This window comes from Lytechinus variegatus, chromosome 2, assembly GCF_018143015.1.
Source record: "Lytechinus variegatus isolate NC3 chromosome 2, Lvar_3.0, whole genome shotgun sequence".
Taxonomy (NCBI): Eukaryota; Metazoa; Echinodermata; class Echinoidea; order Temnopleuroida; family Toxopneustidae; genus Lytechinus; species Lytechinus variegatus.
The window spans coordinates 34,237,913-34,265,908 of record NC_054741.1 but is presented as its reverse complement, the minus strand read 5'-3'; the positions used below and the strand labels follow the sequence as shown (position 1 = coordinate 34,265,908).

The 27,996-nt window shown below is 36.5% G+C and overlaps 1 protein-coding gene across 3 annotated transcripts in view; it reads right to left on the bottom strand.

Moving 5' to 3' along the window:
• Positions 1–13,213: 13,213 nt before the first annotated feature.
• The window catches only part of LOC121407926 (probable tRNA N6-adenosine threonylcarbamoyltransferase), a 17,301-nt gene continuing 2,518 nt past the window's right edge, over positions 13,214–27,996 (bottom strand). For all 3 annotated transcript variants that reach the window (XM_041599174.1, XM_041599172.1, XM_041599173.1), the window contains exons 2-14: positions 26,941–27,074; positions 26,121–26,181; positions 25,694–25,752; positions 25,081–25,182; positions 23,928–24,001; positions 23,349–23,444; positions 22,180–22,229; positions 21,652–21,730; positions 20,615–20,680; positions 19,355–19,445; positions 16,561–16,636; positions 15,035–15,133; positions 13,214–13,942 (exon numbers count right to left, since the gene is read on the bottom strand). In XM_041599174.1, coding sequence (XP_041455108.1) covers positions 13,903–13,942; positions 15,035–15,133; positions 16,561–16,636; positions 19,355–19,445; positions 20,615–20,680; positions 21,652–21,730; positions 22,180–22,229; positions 23,349–23,444; positions 23,928–24,001; positions 25,081–25,182; positions 25,694–25,752; positions 26,121–26,181; positions 26,941–27,055 — 1,008 coding nt within the window. In that variant the 5' untranslated portion in view covers positions 27,056–27,074 and the 3' untranslated portion in view covers positions 13,214–13,902. The remainder of the gene's footprint in view (positions 13,943–15,034; positions 15,134–16,560; positions 16,637–19,354; positions 19,446–20,614; positions 20,681–21,651; positions 21,731–22,179; positions 22,230–23,348; positions 23,445–23,927; positions 24,002–25,080; positions 25,183–25,693; positions 25,753–26,120; positions 26,182–26,940; positions 27,075–27,996) is intronic.

Genomic DNA, 27,996 nt, shown 5'->3' with positions numbered 1-27,996 from the left:
AAAGTGTTATTATATTATAAGAGAAGATGGAAAATTGCCTAACTGAAACCTGTATTAGGACTTATTTATGTATGTTTCTATTTTTCTAATTTCATTCATATGAGACTAGATTCTGAAATTTTCATGTGCAAAAAATCACACTTACTGGCTCTTAAGAGAAAAGAGATAAGGGGAGGACATTTATGATTATAAAAAATGTTGATTATATTCTATGATTAAGAAACATTATAGTTTATCTATACATGTACATGTATATTTGATTTGCATTGAATTTACTTACAGGCAATTAACTTAATGAAAAAGTGACATAATTTATTTTTTATTCAATTTTGCATGATTATGACCGATCGTAATTCTATAACAAAATAATATATGTATATCTTGAATCTAATTATACTGTAAAAGATGCAATTATTTGGCATGGATTTGGCTGAATTATAGAATATATATGTTTCAACTTCTATGTATGATGTATCAGTGAATGTTATATTTGAAGTTGTTTTTTCTCGCACGTTAATAGACAATTCTGGTAATGACATTCGTATCCCATTTATATGCACCGTGTATGTCACCAATTGTGAAGTTATGCAATTTATCTGTAATTGCTTTCTTTTCTTTAAAATGATATCCTGCTTTGAGTTCGTATCAAACCAAGGAGTTCAAACCATCAATGTGGATTTTATTTTGGTTAATATTACAGAACACATCAGGAATCTGTACTCGTATTTTTATGGTCCAGTTTCATAAGTCTTGTTAATGTTTAGAAATTTGTGAGAAATTTGATCTCAGCCAATGAAAATGACAGGATTTCAGTAGCTTATGACAGTAACTTGCCAACTAGTAACCGGATTTGTGAAACAGGGCCCGTATTATGAGCAGAAAGTCACTGCAAATAACTCCTGAGATTGTCAAGTGGGAGTGTTAGCTCAGTGACAGTGTACGTGTCTAAAGGATTCTGGAACAGATTGTTTTACTGGCAAATGACCCAAGATTCTCAAGTTTTTGTGTCAAAAGTTTGAGAACTGCAATATCGGTTTCATCCTAGATTCAAAGTGAATGATTTGTTTGTAGAATTGTCTTCTGCTCTGGCAAGGGAATGTTCTCAAGCAGGTTTATAGTGCTGTTACGGGGAGAGTGTCGTGAAAAAGACTTATTCAGTGATTTTAACCGATGAAGTTGCTCTGAGCCAATCAGATGCAAGGATTTGCAGTAGCTTGTAACAACATCCAGTGAAAATCACTGACTGTTTGTTTCATAAAGTACTCCTCCGGCTCACCAATGCATGCTTGAGAGATGTCCTTTCTTATATGGCAATACATTGTTTTCTGTTCTTGAATCTTATTAAAATGTACAACACAATAGCATAAAATTGAATCATATCACAAACGGGACAGTTTATGCATGATGCTCAACAGTATTTATCGTTTACACGTCAAACCTGTGCATAAAAAGCGATGCAGTAGTCAGTAAATAACCACTTTATTTTTGTCACAAGTTAGCATGTACAGTCTTGTTGTATTTCAAACAATGTTTTTTTGTTGGGATTTTTGTTTGTGCGTAATATTATGTTTTCTCTTTTCTCATGGATTTACAGATATATGCAACCTTGTTTTGTATTTGAAATGAAAATGATTCATGATAAAGTTCCAATGAAACTGAAGGCACAAGCCTTTGAGGACAGAGAACTTAAATGACCAACTCTTTAAGTTATGAAGAAAATAATATATTTCACCCTTCTCTCTTTTTCTATTTTTTTTCCTTGGTCTTGAAAAATTGGGGGCATGAGCCCCCCCCCATCTGTACGCCACTTCTTCTAATCAAATGATTGGCTGGAATCTATCACATGACCGGTCATTAATTTTACCTAACAGACTGGTACTAATGACTACCGGTAGTTCTATTGCCTTCGGCTATGCCTGGGCATGTAATAACTGTTCCGAAGGTACCTTGTGCATTTAATTCTTATTTATGCCCTCTAGTATGTGTATTTTTTGTATACTATGAGACAGGCATATCATCTCACCTCATATGTAACCGGCCACCCCAAAACCAACAATAAGTCGACCGAAATGAATATTGAGATATTCATTGAGCTTGAAAATTCATTTCCTAAGCTTTATAATGATATGTAATATGTTAAATTTGACCAACAATAACCATTACAGGTACTTGATTGAATGCAGAGGAAATTCAGCAAGAGCTTAAAAAATAAGGAGAAAACAAGGTTTGAAGTTTGGGGTTCACTCAAGCATGAGATGTGCATACTGTGTTATCTCAGTGAAACTTCCATGCAGTCCGAAAAAGTAGTGTCCAAGAAACTCTTGTATCTTTTCTTTTATTCGACTTCAAAATTTCACAGTATGAAGAATTGCTCTTTCAGATAAGCTACCGGTATTTTTTCAATTTTGGGTTTTTGGAGACTAAATTACTATTCTGGCTATTTACGGAGAACCTTACCTGGCGACTTATTGGTGGTTTTGGGGTGGTAGGTCACATAAAAGGTGAAATACTATAAAGTGATTTTCCTTCTTGTTCCCATGACAAAATCTACTGTCAATGCGAGTCCTCTATGAATTTTAATATTTTATATCATTCCAACTCGTGTTGTTTCAAGCTTGTATTGATAAAAATAGATGATTCTTGAACTTTTGCTCATTATTCCCACATGAGTTAGGACTTCACCTCTTTCTATTAAGTAAAGCCCGACAGTAAATTTTGAGTCAAATGTGAAATTTGATCATGGAATTTTGTCAATATTATACATGTACGTGTTACAAAAAAATATGTTTTTCCTTAATTCTACCCAGAAATTTGATGTACTTAAGTGAATCAATAATCCATTATTGCCTTTTCTTGTTAAAAGATTAATGTTTGTATCTTGTATTATATTTAATATATTGATTTTATGATGGTGGAAATCGGAGTTGTAATGGTTGGGGAAACAATGGCTCACCATACAGATTTGTATTAAGAGATTGAATTGTACAGTAATGTAAATAAGTATATATTGATATATTGTCACAGAAAGATCGAGAAGAGATAATGATTCTAATGTAGAGCTTTTATGATTATAATATGGCCAGAAATGATTCTAGTTGACATGTATGCCTTTTTTTAGAAGTTGTAAGAATTTTTTTTCTACGGCTTGTTATGTACTTGTTTATGAACCTATACTAACATAACATGTATGAAATGTGTCGTTAAAATATTTGTATGAAAACGCAATTACAAGAACAACTTCAAAGCTGTGCGTATTGCATGCCTTTATACTAATCAACAATGTTCTTGTACGATTCATTTTCCCTTCAGTACCAGGCTTGGAGCAGAAGATTTTGACCACTTTTATAGCAATATTCCACATTTTGCATGTTTATCAGGAAAAGTACATTTTTTTTTTAGATTTTGAAGATGATTTTAATGTTTTTTTCTGTTTGGTGGTGTTTGGGAGAGATGAGGAAACTTAAACGTTTTTAATAGACTCATGCTTTCCTTGTTATACCGTATCACATTGAATTTATATACTCCTGAAATGTTTTCCTTTTCAAACAGCACCATTTTATATTATGATTTTACGATTCTCAAGAAGTGGTTATAACATGAATGAAAAGGTTAGGGGTTCAAGCCTCATTTGATATATGGAATTATCATTTTGATCTCCATTGAGTTAATAAATAAACAAGTCATCATGATGAAATGTTTAAAACAATTGTGTGCAGTTCTCTTTCTTTTCTGTGTGATAAGCGTGAATGAGGTGAATGGGTACCCAGTAGGATTTATTCCTTGAACGCTTTAGCGCCTGTTAATATGGTGGCTTAGCTACAGCCGGGGTAATAATATGGTACCAAGTATCAAAGTGCAGTTGAGTATATGCACATAGTAACTGCGCTATATAAATGGACATATTATTAATATCATTATCAGCATTAAACATGTGATTATTAGTAACAGTGTGTGTGTTTGTGTTAGAAGTATTATGTGATGATTCTCTCCTGTTTAGGTGATGTAGTGTGTCAATCTTAATCCTAATAAAGCCAGGGGGTGTTTCACAAAGATTTAAATGTGACTTGGAGTCACACTTGAAATCCAAGTTGCATAAGGTTTTAAAAGACATCTGTTTGGTCAAAGCAAGCTCAAAGGATGAGCACTACTATGTATTAATCATTAAGATTGTGCATTATACAGTGCGTATCAAAAAAAGTTAACACAAAAGATCCTGTAAAATTATTGATTTATAATATCCTGAAGATTTTTTCACATTCTAACATTGGTACAGATCCATTTAAGCAAATGACGATATGACTGTCGAAAAATATTTCCGCTTGAGTGAGCACCACTTACTTTTGAAAAGTTAGTGAAAAATGATTTGCGCAGAACTTTGAAATAGTTATGCGAATAAAAGTAGACCTTAATCATGAAGAACACGTGGAATTTAGCTAGTAAAATTGATTTGAAGATATCTTTTACCTTTTTAAACTTGTTTCCTTGCCCAAAACACTTCGAAGGGTGCATTGCGCCCCACCCCACTCCCCCACACACTGAGGCCATCGTGACGATATTTGCTTTACATTTTAATGGCGTAGGCTTGATTTTCATTTTGTTAATTATTGTCAAGCTTGGAAAAAGTGTGTATAAACAAGTATTAAATGAAAAATGAATTATAAAACCACTTCGTATAATAAAAACCTAGTGAAAAAATGCTGGAGATGTCTGATATAAACTTTTGTTCAGATTTAGTTATGTCCTCAGATCCAGCTGGCACAAAGAGGATAAAGGTTGTGCTTTCTACGGTGTTGAAATTTCATTTTGGGTTTCAAAATTGTTACAAAATGCTTGAATGTATTTGTTTTATTTCAATTGACTAAAAGTGCAAGGGAAATGCATGAGAAATGTTTGGCAGGGTAAGTTTGACTTTGCCCTTTCCCCTTGACACAGCGTGAAAACAAGCATTTCTGAGCAAACAGATTTCTACGAGCTTTACAAAAATGGACAGTGCTCAATCAAGTGTAACATTCTGTAAAAACTTACTTTCATAGGATAGATGAGACCAAAACCCAAGATTATATTTGAAAAAATTACCCACATATTGTATATTTTTTATTCCCAGGGCTTTTTCAAAGTGTAAACTTTTTTTGATACGCACTGTATATCACATGCACACCAAAATTTAGGCATGGCCAAGTCACTTTTAACTTTTTGTGAAACACCCCCAAGGGGACCAAAATACCAAATCGGCTCCATCCCCAAATATGCTTTCCGGCCATTCACATTTGAAATGTCAGCCTGACCTAGAAAACTGACAATGTAAAATGTTGAAAGTGAATGGTGTGAATTCCATCCCATTATATTACCACACTGATATCGAATTATGGAACAGTACACAGAAGTATGAACAGCTAAAATGGTAATGTATGTTTTATAAGTAATTTATTCCAAAATAGACATTACCCCACATACAATTAAATGTCAATAGTAGTTAGGATACTGACAGAACATTTACATCAAATTACATACGTACATGTATGAAAGAAAGCTACATTCTTCGGGTATTAAATACAAAAATTACTAACTTTTAAAAAGTGGGAAAAGGTACTGGAGAGAAAACTGATCCAATACAAAGGACTCTGGTGGAGACTTTGGTATGAACGTATACAGGTTTATTATACAGGCCAGCTAGGCAGGTCAATCAACAGGCATGGTATCCATGTTGCGGGAGGTGTATGGAGTGCTTAGATATCCATACTGATATCGTAACATCCCCCTTCTTCTGATAAGATTGAGAATTTCAAATTTCAATGATATTGTTTTCAAACAATACTTTTGGTAGTCTGCAAATTTTGGTAATTTGGCTTGGTTATGATTTATCAGATATAATATAGAAATTGTTTGGTTTGTGGAATATCAATTTGTGATAAACTTTATGCATCTTCAATTTTACATAACTTCAATCTCGTGCAAAACTGAAAATAATTTGGATAACCGGATTGATCCTGAAATCAATATTTCCAAACAATAAGTTTTTTGGTTATAGTGTCTTTTTGATAATTTCGTGAACACTATCTTGACATACCAAAAATAATGTACAATGTTTATACATGCATATAATAAACTTAAAACTACACTAATGTCTTCAGTGTTCTTCTTCTTTCTTCTCTTTCTCTTCTTTGTTTGAGAGTTTAGAGTGTTCATAATGTTTAATCGTCAAACATGAATCTCTCTGGTTTGCGAATAGTGCGTCCAGACCTCGTGGTTTGTGAGTGTGTCTGTTGAGATTGATTAGAGTTAGAGTTGGACATTGGTGTTCGTTGGACGTTGTCTTCCTCCGGTTGAGTTTCTGTGGAGTGGTCTTCTTCGAACCTCACACGCTTTGGAGTTGGGTTGGTGGATGGAACTTCCCTCAAGTGAGATCTATTTCTCCTCAAGATTCCTCCATTCGGCGTTGAAACTTCATAGGATCGAGGTTCTTCACAGACTTTGGATACTTTGGCTGGTATCCAAGTGTTGTCTCTTGGATGCAGAACTCTCACTGGCTGTCCTACATGCAGTGGTGGCAGATCAGAACTTGCATGTCGATCATGCACTTCCTTCATTTTGTCTTGCCTATTCAAGAGAAACTCGGTAGCAGCAGAATCTCTCGAAAGATAGTGACTTGGCAATGTGGTTCGGATGGGTCTTCCAAACAACATCTCTGCTGGTGATCTCAAGTTATTGTCAACTGGTGTTGCTCTCAGGTGCATCATGGCTAGTTGACTGTCTTGGCTAGTTTGAGAACACTTTGTCAACAGATTCTTGATTGTACGAACCATTCTCTCAGCTAATCCGTTGGATCTTGGATAGTGCGGTGAAGAAGTGATGTGCTTGATATTCCACTTCTTGCACATGTCTTGGAATGGTTTCCCGACAAATTGTGGACCGTTGTCGGACACAATCTCTTCTGGTGGACCGAACAGACTGAAGATTCCCGTCATCTGTCTTGCTATAGCTGCACTGGATGTATCGGTTAGCTTAGCAATGATCGGATACTTGGAATAGTAATCAGTAACGAGTAGATACTCTTGTCTATTGAGCATGAACAAGTCAGTTCCCAGTCTGGTCCATGGTGCTGGTGGTACATCATGGGGATGCAGTGGCTCTTTCTGCTGTCTTGCTTGGTGTTTCTGGCATGTTTCACACTGCTTTATCAACTGATCAATGTCCTTGTTGATGTTTGGCCAGAACACTGTCTCACGAGCAAGTCGTCTCGTGCTTTCGATTCCCATGTGTCCTAGATGAAGCTGTCTAAGGATGTCATTCCTTAGTGTCTTCGGTATGATGACTTGACTTCCCTTGAAGAGTACTCCGTGTGATACTCCAATTTCATCTCTGTAAGACCAAAATTGACGAAGGGATGTCGGCAATTCTTGGATGGTCTCAGGCCATCCCTGAGTGACTATTTGCCATAGTGATCTGAGAACAGGATCATTAGCCGTTTCTCTCTGAAGCTCTGTTCTCTTGTGTTGTCCGAAGTATATCAAGTCAATCTGGTGCGAATCTTCGGCTTCAGAGCAGATGGATTCCACTCTGACATCTAGCGGAACATCGCGTGCTTCCTTGGGATTAGGAAGTCGGCTCAAGGTATCGGAAAGAATCATGTCTTTTCCTGGTCGATACTTGACTTGAAATCGGTATCCTTGGACTTTGATAAGCAATCTCTGTAGACGTGGTGGTGCACTTCTAAGAGGTTTCTTCCATATCATTTCCAATGGTCTGTGATCTGTTATGATGGTGAATTCCTTCCCGAACAGATATGTATGGAAGCGGTTTATACCAAACACTAGGGCTAAGGTTTCCCTCTCTATGTTGGAATAGTTGGACTGTGCAGAGGAAAGACTTTTGGATGCAAATGCAACTGGTTTGCCTTGCTGGAGCAGGCATGCTCCTAGCCCTTTCATCGATGCATCTACCTCAAGAGTTGTCTCTTTCTTTGGGTCATAGAATTGTAGACATGCACCTGATGATACTGCACTTTTCAGGCTGTTCAAGGAATGTTCATGATCATCGTCCCAGATGAATGGTACTTCCTTGTGTAGAAGTTCTCGAAGTGGCGCTGACTTCTCTGAGAAGTTAGGAATGTATGCTGCTAGGTATGTGAATAATCCTAGGCATCTCTGAACATCTTCTTTGTCCTTGGGTGATGGCATTGATGTGATAGCTTCTACCTTGCTCGGATCTGGGTAGATACCTGATCTAGTGTACTTGGAACCAAAGAAGTTGATGGCTTCCTTCTTGATAGTACATTTGGAGCTGTTGAACACTAAGCCTTCTTGCTTTGCCGTCTCCATGAGTAAGTAGAGATTCCTATCGTGTTCCTCCTCCGTTCTTCCTATGATCGCTATGTCATCTGCGATGCATATGCAGCCTGGCACATTTTGGACAATCCTATCCATATGCTGCTGGAAGATATCCTGACTAGTACATAACCCAAATGGTAGTCTTTGGAAGCAGTACCTTCCAAATGGTGTACGGAATGTGGTGAGATCCTGGCACTCCTCTGCTAGGTGAACCGACCAGTAACCAGCCTTCGCGTCTAACTTAGAGAAGTACTGAGCTCCTGCGAAGACAGGTTGGACCTCTTCCAAGGTTGGTACCTTGTGCGGGCATCTCTTCAAGGCATCATTTAACCTCCTGGGGTCAAGACAAATCCTGATGGATCCATCTTTCTTCACAACAGTGGTCATGGAGCTGCACCAATCGGTGTGGTACTCAATTTTTCTGATGACTCCTTGCTGCTCCATTTTGTCCAGTTCCGCCTTGATTTTGTCTTTCAAGTGTACGCTGCACTTGCGGGGTGCGTCTATGGTAGGTTTAGCATCATCCTTGACATGAAGCATTGCCTTCCCTTGGAAACTACCAATAGCGTCAAACTGATTTGGATATGCTTGTTTGAGATCCCTTACACTTGTGATAGGTGTTTGTTTAGGATTGGTTGTAGGTGTTTTGTTGTCCATTGAGTGAATTGTGATAATTCCAAGGTCAGTGCAACCTAACAACCCTAGGATCGCTGGACCCTTGACATCTGCTACATAGAATGTATGTTTTGACCATTTTGTACTCTTGTATCTACACTTTATGTCCAGTGTACCCTTACATGGAATTTGTGTCTCTCCGTAAGCTATAAGTTTTATTGTTGTTTGTTTCACTACTGATTCCCACTTTGGACCGTAAATTGCTCTGGCGGTACGTACTGTGATAGTGTTAGCACTTGCCCCCGAGTCCACTTTTAGGTAAAGCTTATGTTGACCTACTCTCTGTGGGCATATTATGTCAATGTTAGCAAATGCTACAGTACCTTCTGGATTTACAACTGTGTGTGGTCCATTAGTGTGTATGGTGTCAAATTGTGCTATGTTGAATGGACTATCTGTAGATTGATAATGATCATGATCTGTGGTAGTATCATGTGTTATGTCCATTTCGCTTATTGGTTTACTCTTTCGACTTTTCGACTTTGATCGTGATTTGTTTTGTCTTGGTTTCCGGTCATCAGATACCGTGTCTGATCTTTGGTCATCTGATCTACGATTCTGTTTACGACTACGATCATTTTTCGATTTACGACAGAATTTGGCCCAATGGCCCTTGGTGCCACAGGCACGGCACTCATCGTCATACGCAGGGCACTGACGAGGTTTGTGGAAACGTCCGCAGTTACCACATGCTTTTCGTCCCTGGTTACGCTTGAACGAATCGATATTCTGTTTAGGGTCTAGTGTCTCAAGACATTGTCGGCTCGCAGCGACTGCCTCGTATTTACGACCTTCTACCAAGATTTGTTCGACCTTGTAACCTTTCGGTTGATCTAGCAATGACTTTTGGAATTCGAGACTTGGAGTTGACGCAATCACTAACTCCATGATTCGCTCATTTAACTCAGCTTCCTCGAAATCGCAATTTTTGGCTTTGTCCCTACACCTGGTAACGAATTCATCGATCGTTTCATCTGGTTTCTGCCTGTACCGCATTAGCTCTAAGCGGTGTATGCGAAAATTGATATTGACCTTTAACTGTGCCTCTAATAGTCTCCATAGCTCTTGCGGTTTTTCTTTATCGGTCTCTGATAGCCCCGATGCATTGATTCGACGCAAGCCTTCATTGCCTACAGCTATCTTGATTTTTATAGCCACTTTTCTCTGATCAGTTATGTCTTGGTCTGCTAGAATCAGCTCCATTCTTTGTCTGAAAAGCTGGAACTCTTCTGGTAGGTCTGTTGCCTCCCAGTTCATTTCTGGATATTTTCCACTACTCATTGTGTATGTTCGCTGTACGTATTATTAGGTATTTAAATGAATGAGTGTAGATATTAATGTCTGATTATATCCACGTGTGAACGCTCCTTACAGTCACAGGTCGACTGGTGATGATACCTGTAACGCACTCACAGCCCTGTGTGAATGTCATTAGGTGTTTCATGCAGTGAAAATGCTGATCACTCCCACTCACTTCTCACACTCCAGATTTACAATTAATATTAGGAAAATATTAATTCATTGTTCACACTCTAGTCCAGAAAATTAAGTAATTTAGGTTTTATCAACTTTTAGTGTATGTTGATCTTATGATGCAGACCTCTGTGCCAGTGATTGAACACAGTTATAACTTATTTAGGCTAAATTTGATTGTTTACAGTTACCGTTAGCATCTCGCTCTTTCTCACAACACTGTGTGATTTGCTGTGACAGTGCATTGGGTATGCACAGTACGGTACGGTACAGTAGCGATGCGATAGCCGGGGCGAGCGGGCACCCGTTGGGTTAGTATTAGGGTTATGAAGCATGCGAATTTCGGTAAAAAAGACATGCAGTTTACTTCCCAACAATACAGTATCTGGTTACTTGATCCCTGTCATTTCAAAAGCGATCACTGGTTTCCGCTGCCACCATGATCCAATACAAAGGACTCTGGTGGAGACTTTGGTATGAACGTATACAGGTTTATTATACAGGCCAGCTAGGCAGGTCAATCAACAGGCATGGTATCCATGTTGCGGGAGGTGTATGGAGTGCTTAGATATCCATACTGATATCGTAACAAAAACCACAAGATAATCAAGTACACGGCCTATGGAAAAGTTGTCTCTACCGGTTCCACGACATTTGCTCAAGCAACAATTGCTCCGATGGAAAATCTGCGAAATATAAAACCTAACCTCTAAAACTAATATTATCCCGAATCCTTGTCTTCACATTCTGAACAAAAAAACTCTATTATAATCCTAGCTCTAATTAATTTTGAATTCAAATAGTCTTAGGGATGTTCATTATAAAACAGCCAAAACTTTCTCAATTTAGATTCTACAAATACATACCAGTATGTATACGTCTTTCTTTGTAGAGCGCATAGAGAGAGGTTACTAGTATGTCTATTTTGCACTAAATAACTTAATCATTATTATTATTATTGCTTGTGCGATTTCTGTAAAACTTTCACCATTCTGTTTGAGCTTATTTTCTCCTCTGTCACACATGACTTTATGACCATGAATGGATTTCCCTATAAAGATAAATACAGTCCGACCTCTCTTATCCGGCCTCCCCTTATCCGGATCTCTCTATTATCCGGACGCACACTTGCCGAGATTTTTTTTTTTTTTTTTTTTAATCTAGTACAGGTACGTGAGGAAATGAGATTTCAATCTAAAGTCAATCCTATACATAAACTCACTTTGATTACATATATTTCCCAACATAGTCACCCTACACCAAACATATTTTTCATGAAAATATCTCACCCAAATCACCAAAAGAACTTTAGGAATGATAATTTCCAGTAAATCAGGGTGCAGCGCAAACATTTCATCACGTTTCTCTTTTTGCTTCGCGGGAAAAACAACACATCTCTTGCTAGCTAACTTTAGGCCTCAATACGGACAGCGCCATCTATCATGTTTGAGCCTACAGTCAGTGGAACAATGGCTGACATTGCGAAGCTGCGATACCCGCCGCGATGATCTAATTTTAAAACTTAGTTTCATCGAGTCATTCACTTTCTTTCGAGGTATGCTCGATGTATACCTCAGTCATTTTAGCAGGTAAATTATCCAAGAGTTTTGGCCATCGATCGATTTCATTTCAATAAAAAACACTGCCTATAATTTGCACTGACTCTGCAGTGATTGTCTTTACCGTACGCCCACTACATTAGTGCAGTGTAGCTACTGCCGGTACTGGCCTGGGAGGCAGCCGGCAGCGCAGCTGCGTGTATTTAATATTGGGTCTCCCAGATCCGGATAAATCCCTTATCCGGATTGGTGCTGGTCCCAACGTGTCCGGATAAGAGAGGTCGGACTGTACAGGAAACCATTGGAACAAGATAGCTTGTGTGAAAACAGAAAAATCAAAGAAACAGATTAACGAAAGTTTGAGAAAAATCGGACAAATAATGAGAAAGTTATGAGCATTTGAATATTGCGATCACTAATGCTATGGAGATAGCAAATTGGCAATGCGACAAAGATGTGTGATGTCACTTGTGAACAACTATCCCCATTACTTTAGTATATATTTCACTGGAATTGCCTCTTTTATCACATCTGTCCATAAATCATGTGTTCTGTCTACATGAGGGCATGTAATACATATTTTTTAAGAATACATCATGGATAAAGAGTTTGTTTCATCATAAGAAAAAGCAAAAAAGAGACATTTTGAGGGTATTTTACAGTCCACCAAAGGGAAAGTAGTTCATCAGTGACATCACGCATCCTTGTCGCATTGCCAATGTGAGGATCTCCATAGCATTAGTGATTGCAATATTCAAATGCTCATAACTTTCTCACTATTTGTCCGATTTTTCTCAAACTTTCTTTATTCTTATTCTTTGATTTTTCTGTTTCTACACAAGCCTATTTGTTCCAAAGGTTTTATTCCCCTTTAACAATCTTAAAATGAGTTCGAACAGAATCCAATGAAATTAACGCCAATGTGTTTGTTTGTATAAATAAAAAAATATGTGCCTCTTAACTCTGGGAGAAAATGTGTAAATTCCTGAGAAATTAGCAAAATAATCACGGGATTCCATTATTAAAGATGTCAGGTATTTTTCCAAGCAATATTAATACACTGTCCCACATATGCTTTTCTGTGTTAGTGATTACCAGAATTTTCCATTTTGAACTAAGATTTCTTGATTTTACAAAGATAAGTTTACATTATTGTACCAGATGTAGATGTTAGATAATAATTTAATAATAAACCTTCATTGATTTAAAAGACTTTCTCATGAAATAATTATTTGCTTCAACTACCATCTTTTACCTTATTTTAACAGGTGCTTGAGGTCCCTGCTGATAGCTACCCTGTGAATATAGAATAGATAAACATATACCCTGAGGATACCTTCTGGGGATGAGCACTATTCTCTACTAAAGTTTGTAAACCCAGCATTACACTGAAGACTCTGAAAAAATATCCTTGTAACAAAATGATTTGAGCAAGGTACAAGTTTTCATGTTGATATCTGCACCATCAAGCTATGACATGCATGTGGTTTCCACTCACTGCACATGTGCTGCAGATGGACATTTTTTTCACTTCCGGAATCACCCATGTTGTCAACTGTATTCCCGCAAGCTAGATGGAACTTAGCCATAATATTTTACAGTCAAAATAAGCGATGGATGATTGACTCACAATGGCTTATGGCAGTGGGTCAGCCATGTGGTCTTCATCGATCAACCAATCATAAACTCCCTTCACGGCCAGAATAGGTCTCCATCATCAGCCAATCAATCAAAAGACTGGTACCATTTTGGTGATATCAACCAAACATCAGTTCAATGAGAAGACTGGTGCCATTTCTCTGCTTCATGTAAGATATTTAGCCAGGTCCTCCCATTGACGGTGAACTTATTCTCTGTGAGTTGGGTTATCAGTCTCTCCAAGCAACCTCTACCTCATCTGTTCGATACCTACCAATAAAAAAAAGACAATGATGATAATGATCAGAGATGCCAACCTTCCTGATTCCATCATTAATTTCTTTCTTAAAAAATGACCACCACCTTAATCCTAATTTTTTTTAACCATATGAAAATGCATAATTAAAATATTCATGTTATAACAGTGCAAACTATTGTTGCTCAAACATGCCATTTAATACAAAATAAGGCTCAGATTGCCATCTGGCAACTCAAAGCTTCCAGGGCCCCATGGCAGAACCTGGGCTGTGGCGACAATGGTTAAGATGTATGTAGTGAGCACATAATATAATGTCAACTCTAAATCCTCCGTAATTCTATTATCCAAATTTAGCAACTCTGAATGATAATATTAATTATTTAGGTCACTGGCATAAATCTGTGACATCAAACTATTCACAATAAGTGGGAGGGGGGGGGATGAAACAATATATCACCAATCCCCCCCTGAACAATAGGTTCACCGCTGGGATTTTAGTACAAAAGTGCTTTAAAAGTAATGATAAACTTGTCTACAAAATTTTGTGTTTTTGAATTTCAGAAATTCCATGTTCTTCCTGATTTTTTAAAATTTCCCATACAGCAAAAAAACTGAGAATGTATGTACTTATGTAAAAGATTTCATCATGCCCTATGCAATCTAAAAAAATAAATCAACTGAATTAATGGAATGGCTTATTCTATATTATGCTGCATATACTGTAGAGCGCTTAGAGACTTCTGACACAGTAAGTATTAAGCGCTATATAAGCAAGCAAGTATAATTATTATTATTCTAAAACTAAGACTTGGGTCCCGTAAAACAGAGGTTCGCGATAAATCATACACTTTATTTTCATGATTAATTATACATAGCAGTCAATGCAATCAATCATAAAACAGTGTTGTACGATAATTGCTAGTAAGCTTTGTGTTCTGAGGTCCGTTGCAGAGAGAGTTGCGTTTAAATGCAAGTCAAACAATCAACCGTAAGTCCCAAATGCGCGGTGTTGATTGGTTGAAAATCAAATTGTGCATAATTTATAGAGTTGCGATTAAGTGCAACTCTTTCTACAACAGGCCCCTTGGCCCTTAATATCTTACCTCTGGGTACACCATGTTTCTTCTAAAGGAGTGATTATACCAGAATTAAACATCTCTAAACCAGCCTGGGCTATCATGGCTCCATTGTCGATACAGTATCTAATAAACAAAAGTGAAATCATATTTATAAACTTCCTAAATTTTGTGTATGTGTATTCTGACTTTAATACACACTTGAACTCATGCTCGGTCTCGATCTCTACTCAATAACTAGGCATGAAATCAAGTTACATGTTTTTTTTTTAATCTTTACTTGCCTCTTTCCTCATATTTTAATGATGAACAGAACTATTTCAGTAATTATTCCCAATGAGGTATTACTGATTTAAGTGTAAAAAATGAGCAAACAAATCGAACATGTCCTGTTAGAGATACCTGTCAAAATTGGCTTTCCAAAGTTAAACAACTTTAGACCAAAGTTCAAATTAAACCTGAATTTGGAATACAGGCAGCGTTCTCGCCAGTGTATAATACGCATGGTTCAAACACCATGCGTGCGGAAATGGAGACCAAGTGGAACCATGCGTAAGATTTCAGCGACATGCGTGGAAAAGTTAAATGGAAATAATACACTCCATGAACTTATCTTAGTGATATCAACTTCATTGATCGGGTTGCGCCGAAGTCCCATCAACTTAAGACCACTTGCAAATGAAAATCAGTGCAGGGCCCTAGCTAGCGCCGACGCTCGTTGGATGCGCATTTTGTATACTGGATCAACTAGGTGCATGCACGATACGCGCGCGCTAGCTATATAGACGATCGACGGAGCGGCGGACATGTTTTGCAGATCCAGCCTAAATCTAGCTCTAGAAACACGACAAAGCCCTTTGACTTCACATGTCTGGTCCGACCAGGGCCCGACTCTTTTTTTTTCTCGAAAATATTTACAATTCATAAGCTGGAAAGCTGCACTTCTCTGTCTTTGGACTGAACGGCAAGTATCTGTGCATTTATGTGGGCTTAAAAATACGCCACAATGGGGCTTTCTTAGCGTCTCTATATGATGAAAAGGCCGTCGCTTCCGCGCTCCACCCCCCAGGAGTGGCAGCACAAGTCCCCGACATGGGTGAATTTTTTTCTGGCGAGAACGCTGAATACAGGTCTATATGTTTAATAAGACGGTGATGTGAATCCTTGTTATTTGATAAACCATGCTCCTCTCTCACCATTATGCTTACCCGCAGCCACATATCAACTGTCAATCCATTTGTTAGGCCAAATTAAAGACTGATGACGTGCGCACACAACCAGTGACATCAGTAGCACAACTAGCCATGTATTTTGAGGGGGCCTGACATGGCGCAGGGCAAACTTTGTAAAATGCTGCAAGCGAGAATTTGAACTGTATAATACAAAAAAAATCTACTTTTTTGACAAATTTTATATGATATTTGTAAAAATAACATATTTCCTTTTTTTCCTAGGTCATTTTTTTTTTTTGGGGGGGGGTTCCATGCCCCCCATCTGTATGCCAGTGAGACATCATTAGGATCCACATTGTTATATTTCATCAAATGATTTACCTATCATCGGTAGCACACAGTGTTGCCCCTCTCTCTTCAGCCATCAATCCCATCATCTCCTGTAGTCTCATATTACCTGACAAAGGAAAATAAAACCATAAAGGAGAGTCAAACCTTGATACAATGCACTTGATGAAACACAGTCTGACTATAGAGCCAATACTCATTCAGTCAGTCAGTAGTCTATGTTTTAAATTGCAGCCATTGACGGACCGTGATCCGGAGACAATGATTGAAGGGGCACTGAATTGTTCGTGAACAATGCTGTGCCCCTCCGAGTCACGGTACGCCACTGCTTGCAGCAAACAAATCTTTCAAGAGAAAGTCTTCAAAATAAAGGTTAAAGGCCACCACAATTGTCATAGATCTAGCTCTGGTACATTGAAATAAACTTTGTAAAATCATGAAACCTTAGCTGAAAACCAAAAAGGCATATGTGGGACAGTGTATTTATATTGTTGGAAAAATACCCAACATTTTATGGAATGCTTAGTTTGCTCATTTCTCAGCCATTACACATTCTTTTCTGAGCCATTTGGCACATATTCTTTATTTATACAAACAAACACTTGGGTGGTCACTTAATGGATTCTGTTCCAACTCATTTTGAGATGGTTACCACAACTGGGGGGGTGTTTCACAAAGATTTAAGTATGACTTAGAGTCGCACTTAAATGTCTGGTTGCGCGCAGTATAAAAGGCATGACAGCATTGGTCAGATCATGCCAAGAGGACGCGTACTACTGCGTATTGATCAATAAGATTGCGCGTTGCATATCATGTACGCGTCGACATTTAAGTGCGACCTAAGTCATACTTAAATCTTTGTGAAACACCCGGTTGTGCCACTGGTATTCATCTTTAAAGAGGAATCCAGCCTCGGCCATAGAATGTTGTGTTGGGAAGGAGAAAAATGAATTAAACAGAATGGTGAAAGTTTGAAAGAAATCGAACAAGCAATAAGAAAGTTATAGCTGCTTTAAAATTGAGATCGCAAATACCATGTAGATTTCAAATTGGCAACTGTGTAAGTAAATTATGACAAGGGGCAAGGACAACTTTCTCATAGGCCATGTACTTTATTATCAGGGATTTGTGGTTTTCTCCTATAGATACCCATTCCCCCGGTGCAGTAATATAATTATAATCCAGGTAGTAGTTGCTTAATGTCCTTATGAAAGAAAAAATATAATTTGAAATGAAACTTTTGGGGAAAATGATATTTTAGCCAGAATATGTATTGGAGTACATGGAAGAGTAGTCCTTGCCTTACATCACTATGACATCACATAAGTGGCCAATTTGAAGTCTCCATGGGTATAGTGATTACCAATATGTACAACTTTTAAAAATTCATAACTGTCTTGTTATTTGTCCAATATTGTTCACACTTTCACCTATCAACTTGTCTGATTTTAGCTTTTTCTTATAAAAACAAGTTTTTATTTGGGTTGGATTCCCCTTTAACCTCACACTCACAGCACAGCAATCACCCTTACCCACTCTCTCTCTACTTTGCATGATTCAGTGCAACCTCCATCCTTCACCCAGCTATCCTTCAAGTTTTCTAATCAATTTTTTTTCTTAGATGTCTTCTTTGGCCATCCTCTCCACCTTAAACTATCTCCCGGGGGGGGGGGGGGGGCCACTTACATTGACGAGTGGATACCATGCGCGACCAAAAAAACACGTAAAAAGGATGTCTTTTTCACGATAGGGCACGTTACGTACGTAACGTGATAAGGGTGTCAAAAACACAAAAATAATGAAAAAAGGGTATCTATTTCGCTAGGAAAATTACGTGTTTAGGGTCGAATTTGCGGGGATGATAAAACAAAATTAAAATGTTTTATAAAGGATGTCCTTTTTGCCCCAACACTTCGTGTTTAGAGTCCGATTTGTGCGAGGTGTAGAAGCTGGGGTCTTACTAAACCAAATAAGGTAAAGCCCGCGATCCGAAGGACCCGTAACAATAAAACATCCTGTACTTGTTTAGGGGTTCATTTCAGGAATATTTGCCAAGAGTATCGTTTTGTTTCCAATACTTGTTAAGGGTAGGGTTTCACACGCCAATACTTGTTAAGGGGTGCATTTTCAGAACATGAAAATTACGTGTTTAGGGTGCTTTTCGAGACCCCATGGTCGCGCATGGTATCCACTCGTGAATGGAAGTGGCCCCCCCGGGAACTATCTACCTCAAACTAAAAAACTTCACTAAATTCCACACACTAATCGAATGACAAACTTCCACACTAGATTTAATACTATACCCTCCCCCAAACCTAAGAAAAAACCCTATTGCAACCCTAACCCTAAATCTTAGACAAAATAAAGCCCAGAGCAACTGGTGCGAGAGCAAATGTCATATCATCTGCCAATATGCAAAAAGTGGTTTTCCACAAGGCCATGAATAATCACAAACACATTCCCACCTCCCCCTTTTCTTATACTTTCTATTCATACATGTACAATGTGCCCTAATGTAGTGGTTATAATTTGCATATTTAATATTCATAATGTTCAATACAATGTATGACTTTTATTTACAACAATTTATTTCCTTGTATTATGTAAAAAGTAATTGTATCCCATTTGTATGATTTCATGTTTGTACTTTGGGTATCATTTTGTTATTGTAAATTGCACACATGTTTTCATTCAGTCTTTGGCTGGGAGGCATGTTTTAATAAACCATTTTGGAATTTGAATTTGAAATACAGAGCTGGCTAGAACATAAAATTCTTTTTGCTCACTTTTCAGCAAATTACAAATGTTTTGACAACTTTCAACTTACATCCGACACCACCTACAATGAGTACTTCAGATGAGCCGCAGTGTGCCATAGCTCTCTCTGTGATTTCAACCAGCATAGCAAAGATGGTTTCCTATAAATGTAAAATCAATGAGAAGACGGGAATGTCAATGGTAAGGTTCCCAGCTTTTCAAGAATAAAAAATTCCCTGATTTTTCCCATAGCTCTCTCTGTGATTTCAACCAGCATAGCAAAGATGGTTTCCTATAAATGTAAAATCAATGAGAAGACGGAAATGTCAATGGTAAGGTTCCCAGCTTTTCAAGAATAAAAAATTCCCTGATTTTTCCCATAGCTCTCTCTGTGATTTCAACCAGCATAGCAAAGATGGTTTCCTATAAATGTAAAATCAATGAGAAGATGGAAATGTCAATGGTAGGTTTCCCAGCTTTTCAAGAAAAAAAAATTCCCTGATTTTTCCCATAGCTCTCTCTGTGATTTCAACCAGCATAGCAAAGATGGTTTCCTATAAATGTAAAATCAATGAGAAGACGGAAATGTCAATGGTAGGTTTCCCAGCTTTTCAAGAATAAAAAATTCCCTGATTTTTCCCTGATAAAGTATAAACATTTCATAATAATAAATCAAACCCATTCCCAGTTTTGTATGTTTTCTAAGTTGTTGCAGTGAATTACATGTATTTTCAGTATAAAAACAATAATGTAAAACTAATTAGTATCACCATAACCAGTCATTCAGTAGATGTTTTGATATGTAAAAAAATATAACAGATTCTTGACTTTTGGGCCAGTTAAAAATTCCCTGATTTTTCCCACATTTGAGGCATTTTCACTGATTTGAGTTTTTTTTTAAATCGAATTCCCTGATTATTTCCCGACTGGAAAAAAGTAAAATAATTTTCCCTGATGGGCTGGTAACCCTGACTTGGTACTGAAATGAACTTTGGCATGAAAACACTTTATATTGACTTAAAATTAAAGGTTTCTAACATTGGTGCCAATTTTTTTAGCAAGATTGGTTTTAAAACATGGCTAACATACCTAAGACATAAACAATGAGATTTATGCGTGCAAGTGTGTAGAACAAGCGAGCAGTATAATGCACACATTAACAAACTTTCGTAACACTTGCAATTCTTTTAACATACACATGAATATTTCTCCAATTTTTCTGCTTTTATTGAAACCAACTGAAAGTCATGGTGAACTACCCCTTTAGTAATTAAAAGATATTCAATAGAAATACCGAGAGCAAAGAAAATCATGTTAACATGTCACATACCTGTAATGAGAAACACAGATCTTCTGGGGTACATTCTTTTGTTTTTAATTTCTTATGAGCCACATCCTACAAATGGAAAATAATAACATAAAATTCATTTATCAATTGTTTTCTATTCATTCCAATTCTTTATTCATGGAAGACCATGGAGTACAAAAAAAACTGAGGTTAAATCAGATCAGATTAATCTAATAGCTTCTGAATAAGAGAAAATTGAATGACCGGAACAAAATAAAGATGGGATCTTGGTGAAAATATTGGGCCTGGGTAAAGTGCTGGTTAAAGTAAGCCTGACTGTAATTGATCCCATTGCCTTGATAGTCAATGGAGTTCATGCTTATCACTCATGGGTAGTGTTTCATAAAGCTATTTGTAAGTTATGACTGACTTTATGAATGACTAGTGATTCTTTTCTTGTGGTAAACGATACACACCAGATTTCGATTGCTGTTGATTCAGTACCCATTAAAAACTCCTATTGAATTCTACCAACAGATTTCATTGAAACAGATGCCAAGTGCAGTGGGCATTATTTTTATTCAAACAAGGCCAAACTGAACTCTAGTAAGGTCATCAAAATCTTTGCGAACAGAATTTCTCCTCGTACGCCATAGCATATTGTCATTCTTAATGCGAAAAGCAAGAGCTCGTATTCTGGGAATGTCTTTTTCCCACAATGCGTCACATAAATTATAACACCTTTGATCAATAGAGAGCATAGTAAGGCCACAGGGTGGACAGCATAATGGCCGGGCTGATAAACCTTTGTATCTAAAAGTTAAAAAATATTTGATGACAGCTCAGAATAAGCTAGATTTTAGAGTTATAACATTGTTAGCAACCTTCTTTTGCCTGGAAAGAGTTCTCACAAGTTTCAGGAGACTGTTTTCCAACAAGACAAGACTGCCACCATTGCTATATTTTTATAAATACAGCCTTTTCTAAGCTGCCCTCCTAATTTTTCAGTTTTGAGATACAAGGTTTTATCAGCCCAGCTATGATATTATATGCATTGTCTGGATTGTTGGTAAACTTACCTCAATGAATGAGAGTAAACCAGAGAAAGAAACATCCATGCCCTTCACTACATAAGGAAGCTCTATGTACTGCTTTCCCCTGGGATTAACAAACAACAAATAACAGAAAAATCAAATATATAATAAGAGTTACCATATTGATAAATTTTTACAAAATCACTTTTTCTACTAAATTTGCATCTTTCATAACACTCATCACAAAAGTAATTGAATAATTCAAGTAATCCCCAAATACTTATCAAAAAACAACAAACAGACTGAACAGAAAATAATAGCACTGAGATGAAAACTATGTAATCCTTAGAACAAGCTGTAGTAGCATTAACATTGGAAAATAAAAAAAAAGAAAATGAATATGAATTCTGAATAATGAATTAAATTAAATACTGAATCTTATCCCATGGTGATACTGGCTTCGGTTTGATGAAAATTTCTCATTAACAGCATTGAAATGCATTCCATGGAGATACATAATGAGCTTTTTTTTTTTTATAAATGTTCATAATGCATCTGGCAATAAACACTCACTTCTTGGCCATCTGTTCAATATTATACCCAGGGCTTGGATCATTAGAAAGCTGTCAAAAAAGAAGAAAAAAAAAAACACAAACATAATGTAGGTTTAAAAACTAGCACATCAATGATGTGGAGCTCATCTGGCATCTCGCAACAAAATTTAACACAATTTGAATTTCAGCCCAGTTGACACTGTAGTGAATTATATTGGTGACATAAATTGAGGATATAGAATTGAAATTGATGAGGAAATGACATAGAAGCATTTTTTGTGATCTATGAATAAATTTCAAATGAATTAAGTATTAATAATCATCTAGTCAAAGTTTCTTAACTCTGTGTAGAACCTAATGTAGCTCTCAGATGGAATAAAAATAACCAAAATCAATCAACAAATAAATAAGTAATTTTTGTGAGTTTTGAAAATATATGAATAAATTAGCATATTTATTGAGTTTCAAGATTCTATGTTGAAATTTTGTATCACCACCTCGAGCTATCATATAGAGCAAACAAAATTGAAATTGATCAACAAATGAAGAAGAAAAAACTTTTTTTGTGATTTATGAATAAAAATTTTGCATAAATTAGAATAAATAATTTTCCAGACAAAATTACAAAATTTTGTGTACAAGTTTGGTGAACCTCATGCAGCTCTACCAGATAAGCTCATCTTGCCCTTCGGGCCGGATGAGCTAATAAACTTTGTAACACTGGAGTGGAATAACAACAACAAATTGCTAACAAATTTAGAATTGCAAAAAAAAGAAAAAAAAGTTTTTACTTTCACAATCAAAACATTGAAAATATGAATATGTTAATAAAATTTGTTTACATTAAAAGGGATTTCTGATCTTGATCAGGTCTAATAAATGCCTGATGAATTCACAATGGATGGTTCATCATTGTAAATAGGAATAGTGACATATATCTGAAGGGCTGACATGAATGTGCCAACAATTTACGTGGATACACAAATAGATTAAAATAGAAATAATAGAAAGTACACATTCACAAAATATATAGACCTGTACAAAACAAGGCAGCACGATAAGTGGTCTGGTCAAAATAGATGAGAATAACTAAAGTGTATGTCAGCTTCAAAATTTGATGATGCAATGAAAAGCATAAGGAAGTTTTATGAAGACAAAATGAGAATGACTATATTGCAAGAATCGTACCTTTAATATTCTTGCAAATCTATCAAGACAATTTCCAACAGCTATGTCGATAGTTTCACCAAATATTCTGTAGCGATGTTGTGAGTAGGCTATTACCTGAAAATAAATAAAAAGAAAAACACTCAGTAGCGATTTAATTTTCAACAGCAATATCACTTCATTATTTTAGAAGTAACAGATAATTTCAAAGTAATTGAAAATGTTCTAGTGTGATAGCATTTCTTATAATTCTAATTAAAATATGCAAAAAATGCTTTGCTGCTCCAACAAAAGAATGGTTAATAAACAATAACATTATCATAATTTAAGTTTATCCAACATGTACAAACAATTGAACGAGACTCAAATTCATGTCCAATCACTACAGGAGCCTGTTTTATAAGACTTGTATAAGAGACTAACAAATTTGCAATAACAGTTAAAAGCTACTGAAATCGTCCCTTTTGAATAGATGATAGTAAACTTGTTACAGAAATTGTGCATTTGTTATCATAATAATTCTATATGAAATTGGAACTAGATTGATGAAACCTACAAGCTCATTACAGATGCAGGGTGCAAAGAGAGTGGACTACTTACTTGTGTGTTACCACCACTGACATATAGCACTGTTGGATTCTGAGCACCTGTTACCAGTCTCCCCATCTCAATGTCTGTTTTATGGACACATCAAGGAAATTCTAAAGCCAGTTAATACCTGAGAAAGATTGAAAATCAAGCTTATTGATTCAGCTGGTAATGCAATCATAATTGAAACCCTTTTAACCCATTGCCTTTGAGATTCTGGAAGTCCCATTAATTTAACACAGTGTATGCCTTGTTCCCATAAGCAATGGGTTTATAGGTCAGACAGGAATGATCAGAGATTTATAAGCCAAGTGAATTTGTAAGAAATAGTATATACTACTCAATATTCCAGTAGAAGCAATTTTTTTTGCTTTCAAAAATTTGATTAACAGATCGCTTACAAAAAAGAAGAGGTTATTTCTATAAAATGATAGAGATTGGGATTGCATCCAGATTTTAAAATGTGTAATTATCAATCACTATTGAATAAATATGATGCTGGCTTTGTCAACTCAAGCAAATGTCAGAATCCATCGAAAATATTCCTACAGCGGTCCTTCTGTTTGCTATGATGATGGCACGAGAAAACAATTTTTTTCATAATCACAGAATTTAGAATTTTAGCTGTTTTTGTAAGCTGACAAGGCATGATGACAGCTACATGTATCCACAATCGCGTGGAACGGAACCTCCCCATGAATCAAGACTAAGGTCAATATTTCTCTCTCCAGGAGCCATGGCTGTACGCAGAAAATATTTCCCGGGGAAGGGGGGCAAAATGTAAAAAAAAAAAAATTGAAAGCGAGGGAGTGAAACGACCGAGCTTCTCATGGGGCCGCTTTTGCATTTTCTGAAGTGAAATTAAAGAATTTTGTGTAGACTGTTGTTTTTTGGGGGGAGGGGGGCAACTGTTCTCCCACCCCCCCTGTGCGTACGACCATGCCTTGAGATCCCAAATACACCAACAACCAAAAAATCTAGTGAAGTTTACAGCCTTGCAAGAGAAAGTTTAACCAAAAGTGAAGTAGCTTTTGTGACTGTGAAAAACAAAACTTTGTCCAACATTGAAAACATTAATTCTATTTTTTTTCTTGCCTAAATTCAATCTGAAGGATAGAATTAAAGGATTCTATCAGTCAAATCAGAAAGAAACTCAAAAGGATACGGCCTATACAATGATTGACTCCGATAATAGGTACATTCCAGAGTTGGGCCACCGTCCTCGCTACTACAGCAACAGACACCAGAGGAGCACCCATTCCTGGACCTGAGAGGGCAGCAGACAACAAACAAAACAAAGCAAGCTCAATAGGATAATACCTTTAAAACTGCTGTAAAACTAATGTTCAGATTACTTATTTAGCAGTTCAGGATTAACAGACTACATCTGCATCCTACTACTTTGATCTGTTTGAATTTAATAATATCATGCTTCCTAAAAATTATATGACAAACCTACCTTTTTATGTTCTTTTTGTTTATAGGTCTTTTAGCATTATTGTATTTTCTTACATTTGGATACTGATTTTAATTCAAAGCATCATTCTATCAAATTGAGATTAATATCACACATGTAGTTTCAACAGTTAAAAGATCAATGTATCAGATTATCAGGGGATTTTAAATTTCCACCTTTTACTACCATATGACATTTCAAAGAACTTGAACTCACTTTGCTGACTTTGAAATTACCAATAATAGCTGATGATTGTAATATTGTCTTTTTGTGAACAGATGACAAATCAATACACTTAATATACGAGAAAATAGATGTTTACCTTTTGTATAGCAGACACAATCAATATCCTTTGGGGTTAGTTTAGCTTCATCTAAAGCCCTGAAAAAAAGTAGCAGAAAATATAATGGCAATTCAACAATCAAAATTTTCTTCTCAGAATGAAAATTTTTGCTCTCTTTTAATTCTCAGTGATAATCACAAACTTACCATTACTAATGTACATGTAGATTTTATAATTATGTTCCTAAGAAAAACAACAAACAAATGGGGGACATACAGGTGTGCAAAATGCTTTTACTCTTCCATCTTGAAAGGAATTTGAACATTTACTCATGGAGTTTGATAATATGAACAAGACAAAATTGATAATGATGAATACAGAGGCAATTTTTAGAGGCAATCAAGTTTGTCTGCCACTAATCTTTTTATTCCTTTTTTTTTTAAATACCCCAGTAAGTGATAATTACCTTCTCAAAATAGACATGATATGCTGTTGATGGTGCCTGGCAGTATCTCGAGGTTGGAAACCTCAAAAGAAAATGGTAATGAAAATAAGAGTGTAAATTCATAAGTAATTATGGACATAATTTCATGTTACAAAATACAGTATATCTTCCTTTTTTACTGGTTCATAAATTAGAATGCCTTTTAATATTTTTCTTTTACCAGCTAAATAAGGAGAGATTTTACATTTTACAGAAACTCAACTTCTTTTTGTAATATCCACAGGCATTCATTTCTTTGTGTACTTTCTTTCTGTTATTGTAAATTGTTAGCCAATAACTTTTTGGTCAGCAGAAATCTGCTGAAATTTTGATCATACATGTATGAAATGTAATGATATCACCAAGGACATCTTATATCATTGCAAAAATCAAGGGCTTTAAGAAAAAGGGTTTGTGATTTGGGACCTGTAACATTGGTCAGTGAACTGAGGACATCCTTGGTTTGATTTGTGCACTTGTTTTAAAATGTGAAATTTGTGTGTGCATCCTTGGTTGCCAGTGTGGCTGAGCGCAACTACACACACACACACATACACATACATTGTAAGCAATCATCCATAAGAAATGGTCTTAGGGGGATGTTGCAATTGCGAATATTCTTATACAACTAATAGATAAATTTTAACTGTAGCAAATTAGATTACACTCCTTGTTTCAAGGAAAGCAGATTAGCAATCAATTGCAAATTAATTTCAAGACCTATGACTGACTTAGGGAATGAAAATAGATTGGCAATTGATCGTAAGTTAAAGCATATCACTTAATAAAGAGGTTTGTTTACCTTCACCAGGTGGAGTGATATAGGTGTGTCTAGGGTTAGATAAGACTTCTCCATCTTTGACGATTCCTATACCAAGCTTGTTAGCACTGCCTTCAAAACCTATCACAGTAGGCATCGTGGGATATTATACTACTCTGAAGTAGATTGAAAAAAAAGATAAGACTTGGCGATATGTAATTGAAAGGAAAACGTCAAAATTTGATGGTCAAGCGCACATAGCAAATTATGTCAACTGCGATACATGCATCCAACGACAATGAATACTCATTAGTGCAAGTGGATGAGTGGATTATGTTTTGAGACTGTATAAACAAAACAAATTATCAAATAGCCCTGTATTTTTAAGCATCGTGATTGGCCAATACGCGTCACATGACATCAAACTTTTTTGGTGCGCTGCACGGCAGTGCAGAAGGTGCACAACGAAAATTGATATTGCACGCTCAAGCAAACCAGTGCGGTCCCGGGAGAAGTCCAACAAAACTGTACTGTAACTTTTTATAAAATTGTTTCTGTGTTGCTATTTTATAAAACAAATAATGCACTCGCTCTGTCGTGCCTAAAAGTAAATGTAGAAAGCTCAGTTTCTTCAGATGATGCACACTGGGCACTCGCCGCAAGCGGCTCGTGCACAGTGCGACATCTATCTAAAGAAACCTCGCGTGCTCTGCATTTTCACTGACGCACTCTGCTGCATGCTTATTTGTCTATTAATTCACTGACGGGAAATACAATTTAGATATTTTCAAACCGAAAGATTGTGTATTAATCTGTGCAGTGATGACTTTTACTCCTTTCTGATTTTAGGAATGACGGAAAGATAAATGAATTATATTCCTTGTCTTTCCATTGATGCCGAAATGCCAACAATCATCTATTATCTTGTGGCAACTGAATTTGAAATTAACTGATCATGCTCATTCCGAAGATCAGGCAGTAAAGTTGTGATTTTGATGTCCACTCCAACATTTTTCCTTTTCCAACTTCAAAGGAGAGATAATCAGATATATGGATTTTTTCCAGGAAGAATTCATTCTGTCAGGTACATTTACATTA